The sequence below is a fragment of the Heterocephalus glaber genome, unplaced genomic scaffold (assembly GCF_053883595.1).
Source record: "Heterocephalus glaber isolate CG9 unplaced genomic scaffold, H.glaber_assembly_v1.0 deba00001571, whole genome shotgun sequence".
NCBI lineage: Eukaryota > Metazoa > Chordata > Mammalia > Rodentia > Bathyergidae > Heterocephalus > Heterocephalus glaber.
The window spans coordinates 10,831,510-10,855,297 of record NW_028258356.1 but is presented as its reverse complement, the minus strand read 5'-3'; the positions used below and the strand labels follow the sequence as shown (position 1 = coordinate 10,855,297).

The following is a 23,788-nucleotide window of genomic DNA, read 5'->3' as shown; positions in this document are numbered from 1 at the left end:
CATTCCCCTCAGAAATCTAGCAGATCCCACTTTGGGGACGACTGCTCTAGAGGATATGATTGGTACTTAATCATAATATTTGATTCCTCTCATTTTAATATTTTTTTCTTAATTGGGTTACCATAAAGAAAAATGCACATTAAAGTCAAAAAAAATCAAATGCACACTATTGATGTATATGTAAGCAAGGACTGTTACAAGTTAGTTAGTAGCTTTGACCTGTTTGATGGCTATGAAATCAAGAAAGTTATAGATTAATTTACAGATAATATTTATATTTTTAAAATCTATAGAGCAGAAATTTTATTCTTTTGATTTGGAGTAATGATTCAAATTTTTTCCAGTCATGCTTTCTATTTTGTTTTTAGGCTTGCATTGATGACAATGTTGATATGGTGAAGTTTCTGGTAGAAAATGGAGCAAATATTAATCAACCTGATAATGAAGGCTGGATACCACTACATGCAGCTGCTTCCTGTGGATATCTCGATATTGCAGAGTAAGCCAGTTCTCTGTGTTTTAGCTTCATCTTAAAGATCTACCATTTTATAGGAAATTATTGTTACTGACTTATGAGTGAATCCATGTATTACCTTAATTTATGAAAATTATTCTTCCTGAGAAAGAGAGTAAGTAGTTCTTGGGAGTCCAAATACTGAATTTTGCAGTGCCAGATCTTATCTTTCAAGTATCTTTGGCCTTTGGTATTTTTATATTAATATCAGTAATCGTACATATTCTCCATTACCATTTTTTTCTTTTGAATACAGATACAGTATTGTCAAAAGATTCAGAGTTAATATTTAGCAGTCTAGTCTATCCCTGTATAATTATGAATTGTTAGGAGAAATCAATAGTAAATTTTAGTTGGATTACTCTACTGTAGGAGAATGTGATACATACTACAGTTAGTCTGCTTAGTTTTTCTTGATTGTTTTCTAAAAGTTTGTTTTTTAGAGCATTTAGTGATAAATAATCATTATATTCTCAATTACCATTACTGTGTGTTCACTTTCCAAGAAAATCTCATTCTTCAAAATTTAACATGGAAGTATAGCTATCTTGAAGTTTTTTTCATCAGCTTTTTTTGTTACTATGTATATACAAACCATAAGCGTATTTGTCCATTATCAATCCTTATCTAATAAATATTGGATACTGTAGCTCCATTCCATACATTAGTCCCTGTTATCCCTAAGGAATACCTTCTAAGATCTCCAGTGAATACATGAAATAGCAGATAATATCATACCCTATATATGTGTACATATATACACACTATGATTTTTTCCTACATACATGTATTTATGATAATTTATTTTATAAATTGGTCTCAGAGATTAACAACAATAGTTAGAAGAATTATAAGATACTGTAATACAAGTTCTGTGGGCTCTCAAAGTGTCAAGACTAATATTAATATTTTTGGACCACAGCTGAGTATAAGTAACTGCAACTTTGGAAAGTGAAACTGCAGATCATGGAGCTATTATAAATCCTTCTTAATAAGCTTTCATAATTTTTTCTTTACATTTCATTTTCTTTCTCTGCCTACATTGAAATAGTATACATTATTTTCAAAGGAAACAGTGTACTGTGAAATGAAAAGGTCCTGGCCTGAAAGTCAGAAAAATGAATAAGTTGAGTTGTATTACTGACTCTGATACTGCACTGCATCTTGTAATAATTTGTTCCCTTTCTGAGCCTTGATTTCTTTATATTTAAGCTGAGGAAATCTTGGCCCTCACAAAACAATAGTGATTACTCAAAATTATTACCATGGTTCTCAAGTTTTTTTACCTCCTTTCTGTACTTCCCATGCTGTGGGACCATTAATTCTGATTCATGAACTTCACTGGATTAAGAAGTGCCTGGTAGATTAGTAAAGCCTACTCCTAGGTGTGTCTTAAGTGGGTCATGTAGGTGTGGCCGTGGGTGTTATAAAAGGCCCCTAGCTCATTCTTCTGGCACTGTTCCTTTGATTTGCTTCCTGGCTGTTCTGGACTGAGCAGCCTTGCTCCATCCACCATGTGCTTCCACCATGAAATTTCTGCCTTGGAGCCAGCATGAATCCCCTAGGCCATGAAACAAATTAAAACTCTCCTCCTTTAAATTGTAAGTGAGGTTTGTGTTCCAGCTACTGGATCACTGATTGATACATACACTCAGTAGGGGTCTTAGATCTCTTTTTTCATAGAAAAATAATAGATAATTATGCATTTATCTTCACCTATACTTAAAGACTTGATACTTAGGCTTTTAGTCAAATAATATGTATTATGAATGTTCTTTATACCACTATTGAGTGATGTGACCTTGACAGATGGCTTAATTTTTCTAAATGTAAGTATTCTTCTCTATAAAATCAGTATTTCCTGAATTATTGAGGCTTACCTGAGGTAATCTATCAAACATAGTGTAAAATAGTATGTATTAATTTTTTTGTTTTATTGGTACATTTTAGGTATACAATATAATGACATTCATCATTGGAAATTTGTAGCTTTACATAATCTCTCTTGGTTTTATTTTTTCCCCATTCCCCTGCCCTTCCTTCAACCCCTCCTCCCCTCCCTATTATTATGTATTAATTTTTTACCATTATCTTTTTTTTAATCTCTTTGGAGAAAATGAAAACTCAGACTCTTCAGACATTTAATTTTTTCTTTTACTTTTTTTTTAGATTTATTTATGAAATCATGTATTTATATTGATTGATCTTTGTGGTACCCAGGGCCTTGTGCATTCTAAGTATGTACTCTACCAACTAAGGTAAAACCTCACCCTTAAAATCTTATATCACCCATATTTATCCTTGAGAAATTTTTATTTCTTTAGGTCCCTTTGGAAAAGTACTATATGTGTTTGTAAGAGGCACTTTCATAAGCTTATTGAGCATGAGTAAAGCTTTCCAGTACATTCTCAAGCAGCAAAAAATGTTTATTAAATTTCTGTGACTAAGATTAGAAGATTAATTCATAGAATGGAGTTTCCAAGAATGTGGGAAAGCCAACAGTGGGAGTTAGACAGGGTATGATAGTGAGCCACCTTTACCCCAAAACTTTTAGTAGAATTCTGTTAAGACAAACAGGACAATTGTTAGGGGTGGAAATCAGTGAAAGGGCCAAGTTTTATAGCAAGAATAATGTGAAGTTTTTGAGACATTATGTGCATACAGAAGCCCTATGAGCAGGGAGGCATAGGCTGAGGTGTGTAATTATATTCCCTTAAATGGGTGATCAGTTGACCAATGTGGGCATTACAGTGGAAATGCTTATAGTGGCCCATTGGCCCAGATGTATTGGGCTTGGTTCTTAACTCACCTCAAGTGTAGGTAAATCATCTGTTCAGTGACAACTTTGACTGTTAGCCTGGTTTTAGTTACAGGAATATGCAAGGTGTTCGTAACATTTGGCACAGAATGCCCAATTTTAAATAACCTGAAGAATAAGGACATTTGTATCAGATAATATGTAGTTTAGAGGAAGGGCATTCAGGTTGATTAAGCCGCTTGGTGATGTAACAAAGACCTGAGATCTTTCCATTTTTCCTCTGAATTTCCCAGATATGGACTTTATTCTTAGCCTTGTCTCTTCTTGGCTGCAAGATGATTGACGCAGCTCCAAAATTGTGTTTTTGCACATTCCCATGCAAGGACAAAGTAGGTCAAGGGTAAAAATATCTTTTCCATATTCTGTGTATATCAAGGAGGGAAACCTTCCCCAGAGAGCCCTCTAATGGTGCGCACTTTCCCTTAAGGAACTCTTCTAGGCTTTATTATTTCCAGCTAGGAAAAGCATCTAACTGGCATATTTCTTTTTACATGCCAATAAATTTATGAGGAAGGATAAGCACATACTATTATCAGTAATGTAACTATTAAAATTTTTTGAAGGCAAGGTAGTGGAATATGCTTCACAAGACTTACACAGACAAAGGTGACCTGTTTTGGCTAAAGTTGATTAGAGCTTTGTCAGTCTGTTTGAATTTATGGCTGTGGAATATATGAAATATTTAAGTCCACAGTTTCTTTGAATCATAGTAAAATTAGAAGTATAATAAGTTTCCCTTTTTGATATTTCTGCCATCTGAGGTCTTTTTTAAAAATAATGACAGTATTTTTGTAAAAGTTTAGTATATACTGGATTGTATATTAATGTGATGATAGTCTCACCAAATACTCAGTTATTCTTATCAGCGTCATTAATCTCTTTCAGCAATTAATTTCACTGAGTGAAAATAATTAATAAAACCCTGTTTTTATTCGGTAAAAAAATGTATCATAGTGGCTTGATAGGCCAAAGATATTCCCAGATCTGAGAATTTTATAGAGGTAATGGTTATAAACAGACACAGTGGTAAAAAACTAGATACGATCTAAAGAAAATAGAGCATGTGATCACTCTGCTAAGTGAAGTATTTTGGAGTTGGTTGCAAATCCTGATCCTGCCATTCGTTAGCTTTTATGCTGCTGGCCAAGGTGTGTAGCACATATGATTGAAGATTTTAACTCATTTCTCATATTGCATTGCATTTCACTATTTTCATTCTGTCAGTACTGGAATACTTTTAATTCTGTAACATTTCCTACTAGCTTGTGTCAGTATGTCTTTCCTACAGTGGTTTATTTGCCTCTTGCATTACTTCTATAGCTCCTACTAAGCTCTCAAGGGAGCTTGTTTCATAGTGCTACTTCTAGGAAATTTTGCTGATTTGTCTGATTCTTCATCATCTATAACATGTCAGTTAACATTCTTCTTTTCCAACTGCTTTATGAACAAAATAGGTCTTTTTTTTTTTATTGTGTACAGCAACTTTATTACGTTTCCCTAATCCTAGATGCAGTTTCAGAGCCTTTTCTAGGAATCTGTACAACCTGTCCCTTGGGACACACTCTTTCGCTTAATCATCTAGGATTTCATGAACTAAATTACCTTCTTGTAGGATGAATGTCCACTTGTAATTATTACCTATCTGTACATAGCCGGTCCTCATTAAAATCAATCCAACACAAAGTACATTCCTTATTTTAATTAGTGTTACATATGCTAAAACACTGTCCTCCACAACCAGGGGTAATGTGTCACCATAAAAAAGACTCCAGTGTTTAACTGAGCAGTGTCGAGCTCAGAGTGGATGGGTTAACTTCTTCTGCAGACTATGCATACCTAGAAAGCAAGTAGAATTAAAGGGTGAGAAACAGGAGGAGAGGGCTGAGTCGGAATGGAGGACAAAAGGTACAAAATGGCCACATGGGAAAGGGCAAGAAGTGTGGTGTTTTACGTAATGGAGGACTACTCTGCCATAAAGGATAAATTTGAATCATTTGTAGGAAAATGGATGTACCTTGAGACCATAATACTAAGTAAAACAATTCAGACACATAAGCTTAAATATCACATGGTTTCTCTTATGCGAGAAACCCAAAGTATAAATAAAGAGCAAAATGAAAGATAGATAATTGGGACAGAGAGATAGTTTTTTGTGAAAAGGAAGGGAAGCAAAAGATGGAGGAAAGTTGGGAGGAGAAAGGGAATAAAAAGAATTACGTGCACAAACGTACTAAGAAAACAATGTGGTAAGGAAGACATGTACAAGCTGGGTCAGATAGAGGGCAATGAGAAAAGTGAAAATTTTCTCTGGAGAGAAAAGGATGGTTTTGTGATGGCATCATTCATTTATGGTACTTAGGAGATGACAAACTCATTGGCATCTCTAAGCTAAGAATATTTTTACAGCAGTTCTTTTTCTCTTTCCTGAGTGATGACTCTTCCTTGGAACCTACCTGTCAGAGGCAAATCATCCCCTCCACAGTTTTCTCCTCCTGCTATAAGGCTGGGTGGCCAGGGCTGTAAGCGGGATTGACTGCTTGATCAGGGAGACACAATAAAAGTAGAGAACACCTCTTCCTTCACAAGTTTGGGAACCTGAGCCAAGCGCATCTTGCTCTGCAGCTCCTCTTCTTGCTGTGTGAGCAGAGCAATGGGGTACATCTGATCAAAGTCAAAGTGACACTGCATACCAGAGGGTTGCAAAGGAAATTTTTCTTGTCAGCTGATAAGGTCAAGATTTGTTGTTGATGCTGAGTATCTTCCCAAAAGAATTAAAAGAATCATACCACAGCGATATATGTGCACCCATATTTATAGTGGCACAGTTTATAATAGCTAAAGCTTGGAAGCAGCCCAAGTGCCCATCAACTGGAAACTGGATAAAGGAGATGTGGTTTTATATAAAATGGAGTACTACTCAGCCATAAAGAATGAAAAACTAGAGTCATTTATAGCTAAATGGATGCATATGGAGGCCATACTCTTAAGTGAAATAAATAGGACACACATGTGTAAATACTGAATAGTTTCTCTAGTGTGAGAAACGGATAGTGTAAATAAGGGTTAAAATTATTAAAATGATTTGAAATAGGAAAAAAGGTCCAAAGACGTAGGGGTGAAGGAGGGGAAGGGGAAAGGAAAGAAGGGAAAGGAAAAATTATGAGAAAAGAAAAAATGGAAATGATGTCTATGTAAATAGGGAAGGGTGGAGGGGGTGAAGGGCGCACAGGTAATGGGGAAAAATAAAAACCAAGATACATCATGTACAGGTACAAACACCCAATGATAAATCTAAACGTATTGTATACCTAAAATATACCAGTAAAAGAACTTGGAAAAAAAAAGTTTTGTTGTTGAATTGTTTCTACATTACAGTCAATCTGTGGGGGCACAGCTTTGTATATTGTTCCTCAATTTTTTTCTGCTTTGAAAGTCTCCTGTAATTGCCTATCAATGATGTCATCTATTTTTTTCCTTCTATGGATTTCTTTATCATTTGTGCTGTTTCAGCAACTGATTCAGTTATCTTCTTTGTGGCAGCACTTGCAAAGTTAAGCAGATAGTTGCTGAGGCCTGGTTAAGGAGCACCTGGTCCTCTGAGTGCTGCTGTGGTGGAGTGTCCTTCACCAAAGATAACAGTCAACTGCAAGCCAGACCAACTACTAAACCCTCGAACATCCTGCCCACAAGGCCACCACAGCAGTCTTCCTCCCAGAGACCCTAGCAAATGCTACTTGTTGGGTACCCAACTCTGCACATTTTCGAGGGAGACGACTGGAAGCCTGGGCCACTTCGGAGCTGCCTGGTTGATGTTGGCCTGTCCCATTGTGCTATCATTTGATTATTCCAGATTTGTTTACTTTGAGGATTTGGGGATGATTAGTAATATTGAATTCTAAATTTTTTGCCTCTGTTGGAGGTAGTGAAACAAAGAATTGAAGGTCACTGTTTTATCACTAGACATTAGACAATTTACGTCTGTCTGTAACCTAGCAGAAGAAAGAAGTAAATAGGTGAATGATAGAACTTTAAATTCTGGCTGATTTATTCCTCCTTAAGTCTCACCAAAATAATTACCATCAAGCTCTTCCTGCTTCTACAAAAGTTAGATGTGTACTGAAATCTAAAAAATTGTTTTTGTGTGTTTTTTAAAATAACGTCCCTTTTCCTGAATGGAATGGAGGATAAATAAATGAGATTAGTTGAGGGGAGTTTGAAGTTGTACTTAGCATGTGCATTCTTTGAATAAATACTGTCTCCAGTTTTTAATTCTTGCAACTATTATTACTTTAACTTTTTTTTAAGTCATGAAGTTAATACTTATGAACCTACTCTGTATCAGGTCAGATAATTGAAATGTATTGCATTAACATCATTTTTTCCATTTTTAGCAGGTTATAGGTTGAATAGTGTCACCAAAAAGTCATATGTTTAAATCCTAAACCTCAGTATCTTGCAACATGACTGTATTTGGTATGATACACATACTTTATATGGTTGGTATTTGAATACAGTAGTGTTTAAGGAGATGATTAAAATGAGGCTGTTTGGGTCCTCTGTAATTCAGACTAGAGTGTCCTTATAAAAAGTGATTTGGACACAAAAACAGTAGGTTCTTTGCATGAAGAGGATGGCAGAAAACAGGAAATGGCTCAGGAGAGAGACCTCTGAAGAAACCAAACTTACTGACACCTTTATCTTTGACTTCTAGGTGCCAGAATTGTGAGAAAATAAATTCCCTTTTTTTTTGGTACTGGGGTTTGAACTTGGGACCTTGTGCTTGTGAGGCAGGCGAAGGAACCATTGAGCTAAATCCCCGGCCCTTAAATTCCTATTGTTTAAGCCACCCAATGTCTGTGATATTTTGTTATGGTAGCTCCAGCAAACTAGTATGGACAGTGTAAAAGTCTCACTACCACATCAAAGTAAATAAAACATTTCCGTGTCAATGTTTTTGTCTTTGGATCAAAAAATTAAAAATATGATTCTGGACATTCAGATTGAGCAACCCTAATTTGAAATGCTCCAAAATTCAAAACTCTTTGAGGTGCCAGTGTGAAACTCAGTTTTGGATTTTGGAGCATTTAAAATTTGGGGTTTTTGGGTTTAAGATGCTCAGCTGGTAAAATTATATACACATATTCCAGAATTCAAAAATCTGAAACACTTACTGCTGGTCCCAGTCATTTCACAGGGTACAAAATGTGTACTAGAAAAGACATGATTAGGGCCAAATAAACTATATTCAGTATATTGTTCTAGTATGTAACCATCAATTAGTTATAACTGTATAACCATAAATAAACAAAATGATAAATTTAAGCTACTATGTGCAAAACATTGAAAATCAAGTCTTCTGAAGAAAATAATTAGAAATATAGGAGTCTTGTGGCAGCATTTTGTTTTTTTCATTTTTATAAAAGAAACATCTACTATTTCTTTACCTGTAAAACAATTTTTATTGTCAAAACAGGCTATATTCTTTATTTCTTCCCTGTATACTGTACTGATACTTAGAATAGAGTTAGCTCGCTAACCTTTAACAGGGAATAATTTTTTTTTTTGCAATTTAATAACAGGAGCTTATGTGTTTGAACATGTTTGATGTGTTTCAATCCATTGCAGTCATCCTTATTAGCAAATTATGCAGTCTTTGGTCCCGAAGAATCTCTTCAAGTTGGCATTGAAGTCCTTGGGACAGGACCAAATAAAGTGGTTTTTAAAAATGTCTTTACTTTTGGCCAGGTGTGGTGGTGTGTGCCTGTAATCCCAGTACTCAGGAGACTCAGGCAGGAAAGATCCCCTCAAATTCCCCACTTCCAAAGTAATCCTCCCCTTTTTAGGTAAGTGATAGAATATCACACTGTTTCTCCAATTTGCTTTTTTTTGTTTTAGTCTAGTCTAGAGATTACCATGTACTAGAATAGAGAGGTACTCCATATTCTTACGTGTAGTACTCTATTGTGCAGTATGTCATCTAATATCAGGAAAATGAGCACTATATTAACCTAACATTGTATGGTTTCATAGAATATAAAATAGACTTGATTAATTTGTACCTTTAATATATTTTTCTTCATGTTTGGAGTGAATTTAATGTCACTGCTGCTGAAGATTCTGTGTCCCATAAAATGCTTATAGGATTACATTCAATGGCATTTTCATAGTCTTATCTTCAGCATGGAAAAAGCTTCATTAACTTTGTCCTGTCATTTTAAAGACTTGGCTATTTAAGGATATGATAACTTCAAGTATTTGTGATGGCTTATTTATGTCTTGTACATTCTTCATTTTAACTTTTGTTTCATAAACATCCAAAAGAATCCTTAAGATTTTTGTTGGCCCAACCTTCAAAATATGTTCGATATCTAACTATTTTTCATCACCTCTTTTATTTCTCCCTGATCCTGTACCATGTTATTTTTCACTAGAATTATTGTAGTTGCCTCCTAAGAATAACTATCATCTTTCCTTCATTTGTTTTCTTCACAACAGCTAGAATGATCCCTTAAAATATTTCAAGCTAGATAACATCAAATTTTTATTCAAAGCCCTCTAATGGATTTATGCTGCAGTCAGGGTAGAAGCCAGAGTTTTGGTGTCCTATTAGGGTATGATTTGCTTCCCAGTCACTTTCTGGCTCTGGCTCTGGCTGTGGCTCTGCTCTTCTCTAGGCTCTCTGCTGTAGCTGCACTAGTCCTCTTCCTTGGCCTTTAAGCAAACTGGGCATCTTGTTTAATGATCTTTGTACCTGTTGATTCTTCTGTCTGAAATTCAATAATGTTATTTTTGATGCTTTTCAAAATAGAAATTTAAAAAATATAAATTTTAAGAATTTCAGAAATTCTCTCCAAATTTCAGGTTTCACATGCAACATTTTAATATACAGTAATGGTGAAGAGCTGAAGCTGAGGAATCAGACAATTCTGATTTAATCTTAATTCTTACAAGAAATTACTATTAACTTTGGATAAATTACTCATTTCTATTTACTCACCCATAAAATGGCAATATTAATGTGTTCCTGCTTCATGAGATTATTGTGAAGATTATATTGGATGTGATAAGACTTTGTACAATATATGACGCATATTTATATTTACTAAATGGTAGCTAAATTAACTTTATTTTTCAGTAATTTTTGGTCACCACTTTCCAGTGAAAAATATGTATTCTTGGTTTCCCTGTATTATTTAACAAATAAACTTTTGCTTTTAGGGCACATCTGTTTACATGAGAGGAGCAAAGGAGATTTCTCATACTGATTGTGGCAGGTAGTTTGTTGGGCAACAAGAAAGTTGGCAAATCAGTGAATTTCTGTTTTATTTACATATTTTTTTGTCATTAATGATACTTTGTTAGTGCAGAATAGATTATGCATTTTGAGAAGTCTCAGAAAAGAAAACTAAATCTAGTATGAAAATACTGAAATTTTAAAATATCTTTTTATGAAATAATTAGATATACTTGAGTAAAACTGTAAAGATCGTGTTCTTACATATATCCTTATTCAGATTTTAAAGGAAATTTGTGAGAATATTTCCTGTTGCGTTTTTTACATAATCAGAACTGAATCTTCATTCTTGAGGTTAAATGTCGATGTATTTTTTCTGTTATATCACATCTATCTCAAATAGTGGAGTTGGACACTGTGATACAAAAAAGACTCAACCTAGTTCCTAATTGTCAAGCTTATAGATACATATCAAGTAAGTTAACTCTTTTTTTTGGTACTGAGGATTGAACTTGGGACCTTGCACTTGTGAGGCAGGCAACGGAACCACTGAGCTAAATCCCCGGCCCTTAAGTAATTTAGCTCTTAATAGTTGATCGAATAAATAGACCAGCAAATATACCAGGAACACTGAGGAAGAAGAGATAATTCTGCTTAGGCCAATTAAACAGATTCTAGAGGATTCTCTAGAGGAGTTACATTAAATGATGAGCAGAGTTTTTGCCTTTGGGAGTTGGGAGCCAACTACCTAGGAAAGCCTAACATACAGTAAAACTCTCTTAACTGGCCCTTGCCGTATTAACAATATTTGCTTTGTCTTTGTTAAAACATAGTGACTGATAACCTGAACACTGCAGCAAAAATAGACTACTTCTACTAAGCTCACGGGCTGTTTCCATCAGTTGGATTGCAAGTCTATAAAAAGTTAGTTGAATGTATTTTCAGCCTGTTAATGCCTATTAGCATTGTGTAATTTAATTGTATGGCCACCAAACAGATGAAAAGCGCAAAAAAAGAAATTTTTGCTATGATAACTAAGTCGAATACTTTGGAAAAATGAAAAGGCCAGGCCTATTAAGACCTATAATTACTGTTGAATTAGCTGTGGGTGAGAAAACTAAAATACTGAAAAAAAAAATCTAGGATATTCCTTTGCTTATTAACTTCAGGTTTGTGCTTCATACTAAAGGTACTTTGAAATCTTAGATAAGGCATTACAGATATGATTTATGTTAGAAAGGCAGCATGGAGACATTACCCAAAGAAAAAGTTTGGCCTTCACTGAAGAATGAGTAAATTATTACACATTTGTCTTATATATTGAAGTAAATGTGTTAATTATATATATATATGATTTTTCATTTTTTAGTTTAATAACTGTATTACCAAGCAAATATTCAGCCAGACTGTGTTAAATAAAAGGCCTTCTTTGAAGTCGTAGATTTTTAAGGAGATGACATTAATGGAACACAGAGATAGTCACAGTACACTGGGATTTATATGCCATGCTGAATTTGTCCTTGAGTGAAGATCCATTTTTAAGAAAGAGATGATATTCAGTCTATTTTTTTTAGGAAGATTATCCTTGACAGATTAAGGAGGTTGAACAAGACTGCTAGGGCAGTGGAGAAATGGAGAATAGCAGAAAAAAATTGTAAAATAAACTTGAGAAGGGTTGCTATGATTTATTCGATATAGTTATTAAGGTAGGCAGAAAAATCAAAAGTGGTGGTGATGATAATAGCTAATGTTCAAAAGTACTTACTTGCTTTTTTACTGCTCTCAGTTCTTTAACATAATTTTAGTCATCCTAACAGTCACATGAAAATGGACTACTACTACCTCACCGTCCCTTACACACAATTCTGAACTCCAAAGAGCTTTAAATTATAAGTTTGGTGTAGGCTTAGATGACAACAAACCATGACTAGGAGGCTATTTGTAATTTTATTACACAATGGTAAATTTATTTCTAATAAAAACATTAGTGTGTTTGTTTGTGGAGTGCTTCCTCAAACCTAGTGGAGGTATAATACATAATGTTCCTTTTATAAACACGGAAAGTTTGCCATTTTGTTTTGGAATGACGGATGATAGATCTATATTAGTAATTGTTATTTTATAGATCGAAATCACACACAGTAAGTGGCAGAGCTAGGATTTGAACCAAAACAGTCTTTTTAGTTCTGCATTTTTAGCCACTATACTATTCTGGCTCCCTTTTTCTTTGTAATTGGAAAATGATTCTGTTAAAATTTAGTAAGGGATCTAAAGAGCAGAATTCCAAGAGGAAGAAGGAGACAATGTAATAGAAAGTAACTTTAGTTTGGCCTAATTTGAGATGCCAATAGAAAGGTGAGGTAGGAAGCCAGCAATATTTTGGGTATGTTTTATATACATACTGGATTTCATCAAATCTAAGCTGTCATATTATAGCAGAGTACATTGTTTATGAATTTAAAATGTTAAAAATAAAAGGTTTATATAGTTTTTGTTTATGTCCTATAGGTCTTTTTTTCACACAGTATTATTCTCTGTGCTATTTAGAACATTGTTGATCAAACATTGTTTAATAATTTTCCATTATTGCTTCAGGGTTTTCTTCAGTCACTGATAATATGTTCTGCAGCAAAGTTTGGGCCAAACAGTTGGTAACAGTTTCCAAATAACCAGTAGCTGGTTGATGGTAATATTTGTGATATCAGAAACTCATATTTCCCTCTTCAGTGTATAGCCATGACGGTACTTGATTTTTTTGACTGCAGCAAGACTCAGTGATTTGCAAATAATGATAAGGATCACCAAGCTGTATTGGATGCAATTCAAAGTAATACTTTTATACTTCCGGACAGAAATTTTAGGTATCAATGAAATTTGGACCAAAATTCCAGTAACAGGAATAGCCACTTTTGCTGGGACTTCTGTAAACTGTAGGAATAAAAGATGAAGCCCACATTTTCAGGGAAAAGCTGTATTTTACAGAAATGATTCAAAGAGAGATCCATGACAATTACCAATTGTTAATGCATTCCCACAGGTAGTCATTTTTGCATTGGCATAAGTTGGTGATACAAGGAACATTCAGGAGGCACAGATAACAGATTATGATGTTTCAAGAAGTTGGTGGCTGGTGGTGCTGACAATAATGTCTTCTCCATTGGGAGAGGTGAAAGGAACATTGCCAAAAAAATAAAACCACTAAATACTAAATAGCAATAGAGGTGTAGAATTTTCAAAATGAAATGGGAAAGTGGATTCGCACTAAAGACACATTATTGTAATTTTTGTTGCTCAAACACAAAATAGCATTTATAAATATTCTACTTAGCCCATCTTTAAAAAGTTCAAGGTAGATGGGTTTAACCATTTCTATCCCCAGGATAGATCTGAGTAATTTATTTTGAGATACAGCTATTATAGTGTTACTTTGCTGACTTCCTCATTTTTTTAAAAAAAATTCATGTAGTGGTTAAAATGATATTAGTTTTCCTACAATAAATAAGCAAAAAATTCCTCAGCTCTTGTTGATGCAGTAACTTTTTGTTTCCTTCATTGCTCTCTGTGTTCTTATCAGCTTCTACTGTGTATGTATGTGTACATGTGCTGGGGATCAGGCTCAGAGCCTCATGTGTGCTAGGCAGGTGCTGTACCACAGCTACATCCCCAGCCCTAACTTAGAAGCAGAGTTTTTATTAAAATACCCAATTCTTAAGATGAACTCTTTCCCTGTCTTAAATAATCCCTGGTATAGTTTGGTTTTTGACAAAATTCAGAATAAAGACAGTCAAAATTTGTCTTCCAAATTCACTTAACACCGATTTCTTCGTGCTCATCTAACATACCATAGCCAAATTGCAACCAGTAATAGCTTTGTTAGCAACTTTACACTTTTTGCTAGATTTTTTTTCCCTTAGCACATACATATTTTGTAAAATTTCCATTTAAATCATGTCTTGATTTTTCAGGCTTATTTATTAATCAAGTCAGAGTTGCTAGATCCCTTTTTTTCATTTTTACAGTTGATTAAGAATATTATCCTGCAGCCGGGTATTTAGCTCAGTGGTATCACGCCTGCCTTGCAAGCACAAGGTCCTGAGTTCGATCTCTGATTAAAAAAAAAAAAAAAAAGAATATCATCCTGCACTAGTTGGAATCTCCTACATTGGCCTCCTTTGTATTGTTTAAGAAAATCATTAACCAGTGTTAAGAAAATATAAGTCAGGGCCAGGGATGTAGTTCAGTGACACCATGCCTGCCTGACAAGTGCAAGGTCCCGAGTTTGATCCCTGGTACCAAAAAAAAAATACACACACACACACGCACGCACACACGCACACACGCACACACGCATATATATGTCTGATTTTCTTTACCCTGAACCATTTGAATAGAGTTGTCCATCTTAGAAGCAGCCCAATATTCTGACCCATCATTTTGGAACTTCTATGCAAAGTCTATTTTTTTCCTTTTCAAGAAAACTTAAAGTAAGTATTGCATATTTTTCCAAATTAACAGTCACACAGGCTGCTTCTGTAACCCCAGCTTTTGATGTTCTGAGAAAATCTAGCCTATTTTCAGTATCTTCAGGGTTTCTCAAAGTTAATGTCTAGTGTTCCAGGTGACCTGTGTTTTGCACAGACTACTTTAAACATTGCTTTCTAAATGTAATGTTTTAGCGTGATGTCATAACAGAGTAGTTTTTTTTTTGTTTTTTGTTTGTTTGTTTGTTTGTTTTTAACTCATTTAAACTCCACAGAGGACTGTAAGTTATAAGTTAGGCTTCAAATGTTTAAGTGAATTAATGTCAAATAGATACACTTATAGGTGGGAACTAAACCTGAATCTGAAAAACATAAGGTTTTCTGCTTTTCTTTACCCAATCACCTTTGAATGGTTTTTGGCAATTATTCATAGTAAGAATTAATGCCATGGGATTTCGTTTATTATTTAAATGACAGTTCTAGATATACATTTTGGCCCAGGAACAGCTCCAGGCCCCACTTCTTGCCGGCCATTGGAACTTAACATTCTTTAGTTTCTCTTACTGTCTTTCCTGTTTATATAAATTTTGAATTATCTGTGTGGCTTCAACAGTATTTCCTTGAACTGTGCTTCATATAACACACTGCGGCAACTCTGGAGTATTCTTTTTATTCTCAGTCTTTGGAGCCTTTGACTGTTTTCTAATTCCTAAGCAGAATTTTTAGGTAAATGTTTCTTAATTGCTTGGGATTTTGTCTGCCAGAATAATTAACATGTTTATTATCTTGAAGTGTAGCACAGTTTCTTAATCCAATTACAACCTGTCTTTCTACTCTACAGTAATTTATTTATTTGTAATACTTAATGAAATATTCTTTTAGTTTTATATTACATTTCAGGGGGGGTACCGGGGATCGAACTCTGGACCTTGTGCTTGCAAGGCAGGGAGCGGAACCACAGAGCTAAATCCCCAGGCCTTATATTACATTTTTTAAACTATGAAAACAAAAAGTTGTTTAATTCAAGTGTAGTCTGTAATAGAAGTTGCATGAAAATCATAAAAATGTTTACAGTCTATTGTGAAAATATCAGGCTACACAATGATTGGTTACTATTTTTGTGTATTATACAAATCTACAAAATAAACTTATTACAGAGGAGTTGTATAACAAAATACAATCTTCCCCCAACCAATACTCAAAACAACTAATGTAAATCTTTTCTAATCTACCTCTTAGAGATACCCATTGATAACCATATGGTATAAATTATTTCATTCTCTTTCTGTGCTGTGTGTGTATATGTATAATAAAGATACATAAATTAATTAATTATTTCATTTACTCTGCAGAAATGTACTGGCTCCCTTTGCTGTACATCTTGTCACAGGGCTTTGGTACTTTCTGTTCTCACTTAACCAGGAAATACTGTCCCTCTCTCAGAAAATCCTTTCTTTACTTCATTTAATCAGTTTTCCCTATTGCTAATTGAGCATTTCTAATCTGAAAATCCAAAATCCAGAGTCTGAAACTTTTTGAGCTCTAACATGATGTTACAAGTAGAAAATTCCACACCTGACCTCATGTGATAGGTCATAGTCAAAACACAGGCACGCTACAAACATTGTGTAAAATTACCTTCAGGCTATGATTATAAGGTATATTTATAAAGGCCTACAACATAAATGAATTTTATATTTAGTCTCGGGTCCCATCCCCATTATATCTTTTTTTTTTTTTCTTTTTTTTTGTTTTGTTTTGGTACCGGGGATTGAACTCGGGCTTGCGCTTGCGCAGCAGGCAGCAAAACCACTGAGCTAAATCCCTGGCCCCCATTATATCTTGTTATGTAGTGTATATGTCAACACTTCAAATTTCAAAAAAATCTGAAATCTAAACGCTTCTAGTCTCAAGGACTTCAAGTGAGAGGATACTCAACCTGTAATTGTAGATGACCCATCATTTTCTGTCATAGGACTCAACCCATCTTTACGTTTATTTGTGTAATTAACTCTTACTAGACTCTTTGAGGTGAATATTTTATTTGAAATTTGAAAGCCAATTATATTGCAATTCATTTAACAGAATATTAGGAAAACAATATTTGTGACAGAGTTATACATCTGATCTTTCTTTTGGTGTTTTGTTTTGTTTTGTTTTCTTATGGTGCTAAGGATTGAACGCTGAGCTCATCCCTTTTCATTTTTTGAGAGTCTTGCTGAATTTCCCGGGCTTGGCTCCAATTTGTGATCCTCCTGCTTCAGCCTCCTAGAGTGCTGAGATTGCAGGTATGTGCCACTGCACCCAGCCAAAATTGAATTTTTATGACCTTTCTAAAGTCTCCTTGTGGACCACAGATTAAGAACTCTTTGTTTATGGTGATAAGACTAGAGGCATGGAGATCAAATAAAAAATCACTACATTTGAAGATAATGAAAAGGCTCAGTGAAAGAATATATTATCATAACTAACTTTCCTTTGATTTTACAGGTTTTTGATTGGTCAGGGAGCACATGTAGGAGCTGTCAACAGTGAAGGAGACACGCCTTTAGATATTGCAGAGGAGGAGGCAATGGAAGAACTACTTCAAAATGAAGTTAACCGGCAAGGTAATATACAAAGAAACCTAAATGGGAGAAATAGTAAAAACTGCTTTAGAAAAAATGTAATACTTGAGTTTTCCTATAAATGTATTTGTTAACATTGAAGGATAGTAATTTGAATGAAAAAATCATCAACTTACCAAATAATATGCACAGTGATTCTGTTAAAAAATAAATGATTCTCACCTCTGTATCTTTTTAATATTTTAAAAACATGAAGAAAGTATAAGCAACAAATTTGGGCTTAATATTACATGAAAATAAATGTTGTAGAGCAAAATAAATCAGGCAAAGGGGAGAGAAAGTGCATAGGGTGGTTGTGACACATTGCAAATTTAAGTACAGTAGTTAGGAAGGCCTCACTGATAAGACAGCATTTAGACTGAGATCTGAATGAGATAAGACAATGAGTCCTATGAATCTGTGGAAAGAGCATTTCACAAAAAGAAAGCAACAAGGATGAGAGGGTGTCTATTATATTGCAGAGAAGCTGCAAGTAGGCAAGGATGACTAGGGTAGGCAGAGCAAGGGAAGACCCTGCTTAGGAGATGATGCAGAAATAGCAGAAGGCCATATCATGTAAAGCCTTGTGAGCCATTGGGAGGACTCAGGTTTTGATTTGAGTGAAGTTGGAAGCTGTTGGAAGTCCAAATAGTCATTGAACAGGTAGGTTGTTAAATGAGGAATATCTGCATATGTCAAATGCTTAGATATGCAATAAGTACAAAGACATTAACTATTATTACCAATTCTAAAACTCTGATTCTGCTTCTCTTCTGTGTTGTGGGATAGATACTATGATCTCTCCCATCTTACAAATGAAACTGAAGCATAGCATAGGTTAAGTGTCTTGCTCAAATAGCACATCTAATAAGGTGGTTCACTCTTAACCAGTTTATGCTCATTATCCAGTTTTTAACCGGTCATCCCAAAAAGTTGGAGCTTTCTCAACATCACTAATTAGTCAAGACACTGAAATTAGAAAACAAGTGTCCTAATATATAGTACTGTAAGGTTAGAGAGAGTACTTATGTTTTTTGGATTTTTGATGAATTATGCAAGGTCTGTATATTCCAGTCAGTTGGGTTTTTGGGTTTTTTTTGGTACCGGGAATGGAACTTGGGACCTTGCGCCTGTGAGGCAGGTGCCGGAACCACTGAGCTAAATCCCCGGCCCAATTGTATTTTTTTTAGTTAAGAACAAGAAAAGGATTTTTCTTTTCTAACTTCTTTTAAATTTACAAGTTTCCCTTCAGATATACTTTAAATTTGAATCTTTTGTTTTTGTATATAAATCAGATTCAATATAAGCATCATTTGGAAATGGAAGGGAGTATTGCTTTGTAATTAGGAAAAGGTAGCATAAAATTAGAGACATAAGAAATAGGGTTTTTTTTAAAATTTCAAGTTCAGAGGAAACAAAAATAAGAGTCAGTGTTTAAGATGGTGAAGGTAGTAGAAATATAAATAATAAAGTGGTACATGTGTTTTTTGTTGTGTTTTTATTTTTGTTTTTGCAGTACTGGGGATTGAATCCAGGACCTTCACACTGAGCTACATCCTCGGCCTTTTTGTAAATGTTATTTTATTTTTATTTTGAGACAGGGTATCACTAAGTCACTAAATTGCCCAAGCTGTCTTGAATTTAGGATCCTCCTCCCTCAGCCTCCCAGGGTGCTGGGATTACAGGCATGTGTCACTATGCCCAGCGGGAGGTACATGTTTTAAAGACACAGTAAAAGAATAAAGTATAAGAAAAGCAAAGTTAAATCATTTAGTAAAAAAGATTGTTATTAATGTATTACAGTTATAGCCTTATAATTTCATTAGAAGGCATCTTAAAGTATTCTGATTATCTTTTGATAGGACATTTTTGTTACATAGTATTGCTGTCTTTTAGCAGTAGTGGCATGTTATTTATTTATTTTTGGTTTTTTGAGGCAGGATCTCACTAGGCAGTCCTAGCTGGTCTTGAATTTGATTTGTATCCCAGGCCTGCCTCAGACTCGTGATCCTCCTGCCTCAGCCTCCTGAGTGTTGGGATTAGAGATGTGCACCACCATACCCAGCACGTTTTATTTTTGTAAAAAGTATAATTACCTCGTGTTCATTACCTATGTATAGCATATAGAGTTGATTGTGTTTATGAAGTCTGGAAAATTCTATTATAAGTTTCAGATGCAGTAATGAGATATCTCTAATTTGAAGATACTTTTCCTATTACTTGTATAGTCTTGAAGTTTTAAAATATTTTTGAATTATTGTCTAAGAAATGGTAATGTGCTAAGCAAGGTAAATAAGGATATAATACAGTTAGAGTATAATATAGTATCTTGTACAACAGCATAGAGCATGATGCACTTGGCAACCTATGTGGAGATTTAAATTGTTAGACCACTGATGGTAGAAAAGAGAGACTAGAGATGAAATTAAAAATGCATTGAGACCAGGTCATAAAAGGCTTCGTTACTCTAAAGAGCTTGAGCTTTGTCTCATAGAAGGTGAGCAGCCATTAACAAACTTTATATATGCAGAGAAAATAGATGATCGTATCTTGGGGTTTTTTCAGTCTGGCAGTAGTGGAGGGAATGAACTGGCAACAGCTGAGGCCAAATGAGTTAAGGATCAGTGGTAGTAGTCAAAAGTGTGAAATGTAAGATGTGAACTAAGGTAGTGATAGACGCCATCTAGAAGACTACTTGAAATCTGGTAATTGATCGGAAAGTGGGAATAAGGTAAAGGATGGAATTCAGATGACTCCCAGGTTGTGGGGTAAGTGGTGGTACCTAGTGCAGAAAATACTAGATAGACACTAAGCAGATTAGTTAGGAAAAATTGAGTTAAGACTGTAGCCTTTAATTTGAGCTGGCTGTGATGTATTATTATTTCTTTTACTTTTTTCTATCCTGGCTCATATAGCCATCTGACTGTTTGATAGGCTAATTACATGTCTGTGGGACGTCATACTTTGTATTTATGAAATTCAAGATTTTGATTTTTTCATTTGCTCAGCCTAAAAACCTGATTTTTCACTTCTCAGTTTCTCCTATATCCATACTAATATCTATATCCAAACATACGAATTCTATTACTGTCCCTTGAAGAATCCAGAATCCAATCACTTCACTACCATCATTGCCGTAGTCTCTTATTTGATATCTTAATTTCAGATCTTAACTTTTCAGCCTTAGTGATCCTCTTAAATTAATTCAAGACCCTTGTGTCTCTGTTCATTGTCATCTTCAATACTCTATAGACACTTTGACCTTCTTCTATACAGAAGAACATTCCAACCAGGCTTTCACCTCAGAGCCTATCACTATTTCCTTCCTACTCACTGAATTGTTCTTCCCAATAATAATGTGGTCACACACTTTATTTCTTGCTGTAATGTCATTTTATCAAAAAGATTATTCTTACCTATCTACATAAAACCTCTTCTCAGTACCATTTTCTTTTTAATTTCACAGACTAATCATCTTCTGCCATATAATAATAAATTCACTTCTGTATTTAAGCACTTAATGCGTACTGTAGCTAACACATAGTGGGCACTCAGTACATATTGGATGGAAGAATGGATATATGGGTGGGTGGGTAGGTGGGTGGGTAGGTGAAAAATCTTGCCCAGACATATGGATTATGGGAGAGATATAAGCTGAAGAATTAAAAGTGTATTGATTATTTTTATTTATTTTTCCATTTAGTAAAAATTTCCTGGCTCTTTGTTTCGAGAATTTTGCCAGAGGGCTGAGGATTTAGCTCAGTGGGTACCGCACCTGCCTTGCAAGCACAAGGTCCTGAGTTGGATCCCTGGTACCTGAAAAAAAAGAATTTTGCCAGATAGTGGGGATACAAATTAATCTGTAAGGCAGTATCAATTACCTTCAAATAGCTCAGACTCATGAGCTACCTATGCTTCTTAAATATGAAGTACAGATTGTAAATGTAATATACTACATTTTTACTTATTAAATAGTAAGTATAAGACAGCATGGAACTTTTCAGGAGTTCAGTATTGTCTTCAGTAATTTAATTTTATTCTCTAGATATGGAGCTCTTTGAAGGTAGGAACTAGAATGCCCTATTAATATTTTATTCTTCTCACTTTTATCACCTCAGCCTAGCACAGTGATTATAAATGAATAGACATCTGTCTAACTTGTTAATATTACATGAAAATCATAACGATGTGAAGAATATGCTGTGTTGGGAAAAGAAAAGGAGTTTAGAGAAAGAGAAGGGAGTGTAGGGCTGATAAATTTTAGGTCAAATCAGGTCTTCCAAGTTTAAGTGTTCAGTAAACATTTATATTTATATATATCTTTAGCAGTTCAGAAAACTGGTTAAAACTGAAGATACCAATTTGAAAATACTCATATATAATTGTTTTAAAGAAACCTTGCCCCCGCCCCTGATTTTAGTCACCTTTTCTTGTCACTGTGACAAAATACCCAGTACTCATAACTTAAGAGGAGGTTTATTTTGGCTCACAGTTATAGTCTGTGGTCAGCTGGCTGTGAGACAGAATGGTAGCCAGAAAGCAGAGAAAAGAGAGGAGCTGGTGTAGGAGATGTGACCTTTCTGGGTCACACTCCCAGTGAACCCCGTCTTCTGAACAGACCCCACCTCCCAACAATACTCAGCCACTGAACTTGCCAGTGAATGAGTCCAGTGATACCTACAGTGCTCCTAAGATCCAGCCACCTTCCAAAAGCCCTGCCTCTGAGTGTATGAGGGTTTTGTGGGTCACTCTTACCCTAAACTATAATGGATTGTTATACCTTAGAAAATGTTCAAGGGTTTTTTTGTGTGTGTGTGGTTCCAGGAATCGAACTCAGGACCTTGCACTTCCAAGTCAGGCAGTGGCACCACTAAGCTAAATCCCTGGCCCAAAACTTCTTATTTTGTAGATAATTTGAATTGTTTCTTCATTTCTTTCTTTCTTTCTCTTTCTTTCTTTCTTTCTTTCTTTCTTTCTTTCTTTCTTTCTTTCTTTCTTTCTTTCTTTCTTTCTTTCTTTTTTTGGTATGGGTATTGAACTTGGGACCTTACATTTTCGAAGCAGGCAGCAGAACCACTGAGCTAAATCTCTGGCCCCCTGTTCAAGTTTTTAAAAACAAAATAATATGAAAAAGCAGAAAGAGAACCAAAATAATATTGCGAGGCAAAAAGTAATTCATAGAGAAAGCTAATAGACTATTTACAGTGTTCCCACATTCATTTATTTAACCAATATGGATGGTATAAACTGCCTATTTTTGAAAAAATGTCTTCACTTTTAGAAATATTTTGTATAGTTTTATTTCTCAGCATAGAACTAGAACATGTTCTGTTGGGAAAAAGTACAATCATTTTTATTTTATCAGGGGTTGATATAGAAGCAGCGCGAAAGGAAGAAGAACGGATAATGCTTAGAGATGCAAGGCAGTGGTTGAATAGTGGCCATATAAATGATGTGCGGCATGCGAAATCTGGAGGTACAGCACTTCATGTTGCAGCCGCTAAAGGCTATACAGAAGTTTTAAAGTAAGTATTGTTTTTTGTAGAAATGTGTTATATTTTGGCTTGTTTTCTTTATTTCATTATAACTTTTGTAATTCTGCAAACATTATTTTGAAACAGCTTATGAAGGAGTTACTTAGTGACTGTTTTCAGAAAGAACTACCTTGAATATTATTTCCAAAGTTCTTTCACTCAAATTTTGACTATTCTACTCTGTTCTTTTTCAAGTTGCAGTTTTCTCATAAGCTAAATCTAAATGTCACTCAACCATTATGTTACCTTCCAGACAAATTATTACAGAGTCATTTTGAGGTTCCCAAATTGACTAACTGGTTCCTGAGACTAAGAACAATATTACATAAACATATCAAATTGAGAGCTTACTTTCTGTTGAATACTTATTTTCATGTAATTTACCTAAAATGCGGTTTTCTTTTTTACTACAGGAGCACTAGAACTCAGAGTGCTAATGCCATAATGTTAAATGTCCAGCCATCAGCAGTATGAGTATATGGAGCTATATGTTGGTCACCCATTTGCCTTGGAACCAAGTTTCTTTATATCACAGTGTGAATGGGAGAGAGAGTGAGTGTATGTGTGGACGCACGCTCATTTTACTTATGCAGTGCCAAAG

The 23,788-nt window shown here is 34.8% G+C and overlaps 1 protein-coding gene across 12 annotated transcripts in view; it reads left to right on the top strand.

The window, feature by feature from the left end:
- Ppp1r12a (protein phosphatase 1 regulatory subunit 12A) overlaps window positions 1-23,788 on the top strand; it is a 135,002-nt gene that overhangs the window by 51,397 nt on the left and 59,817 nt on the right. For all 12 annotated transcript variants that reach the window (XM_087192496.1, XM_087192494.1, XM_087192500.1 and 9 more), the window contains exons 2-4: window positions 369-499; window positions 17,538-17,656; window positions 23,019-23,178. In XM_087192496.1, coding sequence (XP_087048622.1) covers window positions 369-499; window positions 17,538-17,656; window positions 23,019-23,178 — 410 coding nt within the window. The remainder of the gene's footprint in view (window positions 1-368; window positions 500-17,537; window positions 17,657-23,018; window positions 23,179-23,788) is intronic.